The 3,209-nt window shown below is 49.3% G+C and overlaps 1 protein-coding gene across 1 annotated transcript; it reads right to left on the bottom strand.

Moving 5' to 3' along the window:
* Nucleotides 1-377: 377 nt before the first annotated feature.
* Nucleotides 378-2,791, bottom strand: ID2 (inhibitor of DNA binding 2). Its single transcript, XM_058682467.1, has 3 exons — nucleotides 2,323-2,791; nucleotides 1,920-1,983; nucleotides 378-1,142 (listed from the first exon to the last, which is right to left on the bottom strand). The coding sequence occupies exons 1-2, from the start codon at nucleotides 2,668-2,670 to the stop codon at nucleotides 1,927-1,929; spliced, it is 405 nt and encodes a 134-aa protein (XP_058538450.1). The 5' UTR covers nucleotides 2,671-2,791; the 3' UTR covers nucleotides 378-1,142; nucleotides 1,920-1,926.
* Nucleotides 2,792-3,209: the final 418 nt, after the last annotated feature.

The following is a 3,209-nucleotide window of genomic DNA, read 5'->3' as shown; positions in this document are numbered from 1 at the left end:
AACTACAGGCAGTTTCATATACTCCAAAAGTGTCTGAACACCTACTCAGCCAAGCAGTCCTTCCAGACTCATTTAGTGTGAATGAATGCTCTAACTCCTAGGAGTCACTGCCACAGCAGCTCCTTGGTTTGAAGCTCAGCCCCAAGGCACAGAACTACTAGTTCCTTGCAGGACTAAGACTTCTGTTTCCCCAGCCCGGTCAGCTGTCTTAAAACACGTTAGCGCTTTGCCCCCAAAGTGCTCGCGCTGGACCACACATCTGATAAGAAGGAGTTTCTTCTGCATACAAGTCCCAAGGCTTAGGGGGTGGTGGCAGTGATGGTTAAATCGAGTGGAGACAGAGAGGGAGATCTTAAAAACCATTCAGAATTCAGGTATTGACTTCAGACATGTTTATTATCATCTTATACAGTCTACATAAATTTGAACTTGTATTTATTTGGGTTCAGTTATAACATAGCATAATAAAAATCGAAGCACTGGTCCTCTGAAATAAAGCAGGCAATCACCATTCAATAAACACACGATTTATTTTGTATAAAAGGGTTAAGTTTACAACTAAACTTTTATAAAAAGTTTAGCATGAATAAGTACATCATTACACTTTGTATGCAGAAATATACATCTCTGCCACTATACAAGAAAACTCTAATTAAAGAGTTCACAAGGTTTCACTCAATATATATATATATATATATATTTATATATAAATATATACACAGCATTCAGTAGGCTTGCGTCAAAAAGGTAATTTCTGACCAAAAGACTTCATTTAAGTAACTGAATACTGGATCCTTCTGGTATTCACGCTCCACCTTTGAAAAAAGGCAAAGTCTGCTTAAATTGGGAAATTCCTTGTGATTTTAAACGTTTTCGCTCCCCATGGTGGGAATAGTATATAAAGAAAACCTTCCAACTGCAGAAAGGGCATTTAAAAGTCTTTTTCATAAATAACTAATATCACAGTCCAGGTCAGAGAACACCCTGGGGAAGATGATCATTCTTAGTTTTCCTTCCATTTTTTAAAAAGGTCCATTCAACTTGTTGTTCTCCTCGTGAAATGGTTGAAAAATAAGTTCAGCGCGTTAAAAGATCCCGTGGACTTGTTGTTGTTGTGCAAAGACAAGAAAAGTCATGACCACCTGCAAAAGATTGGGGGAGAGGCGTGTTTTAGGAGAAAGGAACCTAAGGGCAGAGGCAGGCAGACTGGCGCCACGAGGAAGCCGCAGTTTGAACATTTAACCACCAAACACTCAAAGATTGGGCAAACCCTGGCGTCCAGATGCAACACACACACTCGGCCTCCACGGCGAAAATTAAACATTAAAATAGCAGAGACTCCGGGGAGAAACTTCCCAACGCAATCTCCTAGTTGGATCTCCAACAGCAGTGCTCGCGGGCGCCAGTCTGCTTCTTGTAACAATTATTTGATTGAAAACAGCCCTTTAGTTAGCAGATAGGGAAGTCGGAATCCCACATCACAGGGTCTGAGGCGCAGGCAGGCAGTGCTGGGCTGGCCGAGTCTCAGGAGGGCTGAAGTTTTAGGGAAGGAGGATCTCTACGGAATTTGCGGTGATAAGATTAATTACGTGGAGGGTAGTACCTCATAGTACCAGAGCCAGGCGTTCCGTGTGTGGCAGAAGCCAACACGCATTTTCCCCAGCCGCCTTCACACTTAAGTTACTGGTATTTTGTTTTGTGTTTTGCGTTTAAAAGGAAAATGTTCTGTGATCTGGAGTAATGAGAGCTAGGAGCCCCTTCATAGCTCGTAGGCACAGGCAGTGTGCTACGTGCAATACGACTGAAGTACACATTCATTTACAAAATCCCCAATTCTGCAGATACACAAATGAAAACACACACTCTCTCTCTCTCTCCAAGAGGCGGTGTCCGGACGGGAGGCACAAGCTAACACTCACCGTTTATTCAGCCACAGAGCGCTTTGCTGTCATTTGACATTAACTCAGACGGGAATTCAGACGCCTGCGAGAGAAAGGGGATAAACGGCGATGTTAGACAATCTTAAGGAGAAAGGGTTTTTTTTTTTTTTAAAGTAATCCATAGAACAGCAAGTTTCATTAAACACGTTTTATGCTACAATCCGAATCAAAGACAGATGCATTAACGTGTCAGAACTTATCAGCAATTTCACGCACCGCTCGATCTATAGCAGATTTGCTTTTTTTTTTTTTTTTTTTTCAGTTAATTAGCTCATCGGTAAGTCACGGACTGCGGCCGCCTCGACAATGGGTCTGCGAGCGGCAGCCCAGGCGATGACTGGGGTGCGCGGCAGCGGGCGGGGGCACCGGGAGCAGGTCTTACCTGCAAGGACAGGATGCTGATGTCCGTGTTGAGGGTGGTCAGCGGCGTCCTGGACGCCTGGCTCTGTCCAGGTCGCTGGTGGTGCAGGCTGACAATAGTGGGGTGCGAGTCCAGGGCGATCTGCAGGTCCAAGATGTAGTCGATGACGTGCTGCAGGATTTCCATCTTGCTCACCTTCTTGTTCTGGGGGATGCTGGGCACCAGCTCCTTGAGCTTGGAGTAGCAGTCGTTCATGTTGTACAGCAGGCTCATCGGGTCGTCCACCGGGGTTTTGCTCCGGGAGATGCCCAGGCTGTGGTCCGAAAGGCTGTTTTTCCTAACGGACCTCACCGGACTGAAGGCTTTCATGCTGACCGCGCGGGGAAGGAGAGACCGGGAGGGAGCGGGCTGCCCAGGAGCTCAGGCCGCCGCCGCCTGCGGAGCTTCCTGCGCTGGGCACCAGGCTCGGCTCAGAATGAAGCCGGGAGCCTGGCAGGGCGGCTTTTATCGGCACTCGCCGGGGGCACACGATCCGGGTTCCTTGCGTTCCCATTGGTGGAAGCCGGCGCGTCCATCAGGCCGCGCGGGCGCCCCCATTGGCGGGCGCGGGCGCGGGGCGAGCGCTCGGTCCTTCCGCGTTCGCAGCCAATCCCCGCGGTGTGGGCGGGGCGGGCGCGAGCCCAGCTGGGGTGGTAAATAGAGTACAGTAAGCGCGGGGCAGGAGGGGAGCAGAGGGCCGCGGAGGAGGCCAGGGGGAGGAGGGGAAGGGGGGACCCCAGGAGTCCAAATGTGCATCTTTATTCTAATTCCAGGGGTGAGGCAGTACCCTCGCTCTAGGGTGTCCCTTGACGGAGCCTTCCACACCCTGGAGGTTTCAGCAGCCCTAAAACCACGGCGACACCGGCAGG

This window comes from Neofelis nebulosa, chromosome 9, assembly GCF_028018385.1.
Source record: "Neofelis nebulosa isolate mNeoNeb1 chromosome 9, mNeoNeb1.pri, whole genome shotgun sequence".
Taxonomy (NCBI): domain Eukaryota; kingdom Metazoa; phylum Chordata; class Mammalia; order Carnivora; family Felidae; genus Neofelis; species Neofelis nebulosa.
This window is presented reverse-complemented; position numbering and strand designations above follow the sequence as displayed.

Excerpts from the sequence above, each read along its gene's own strand:
- ID2 (XM_058682467.1), bottom strand. The coding sequence starts at position 2,670 with ATGAAAGCCTTCAGTCCGGTGAGGTCCGTTAGGAAAAACAGCCTTTCG. Across the intron at positions 1,984-2,322 it reads TCAGCATCCTGTCCTTGCAG|GCGTCTGAATTCCCGTCTGA; the intron begins GTAAGACCTGCT and ends TTTCTCTCGCAG.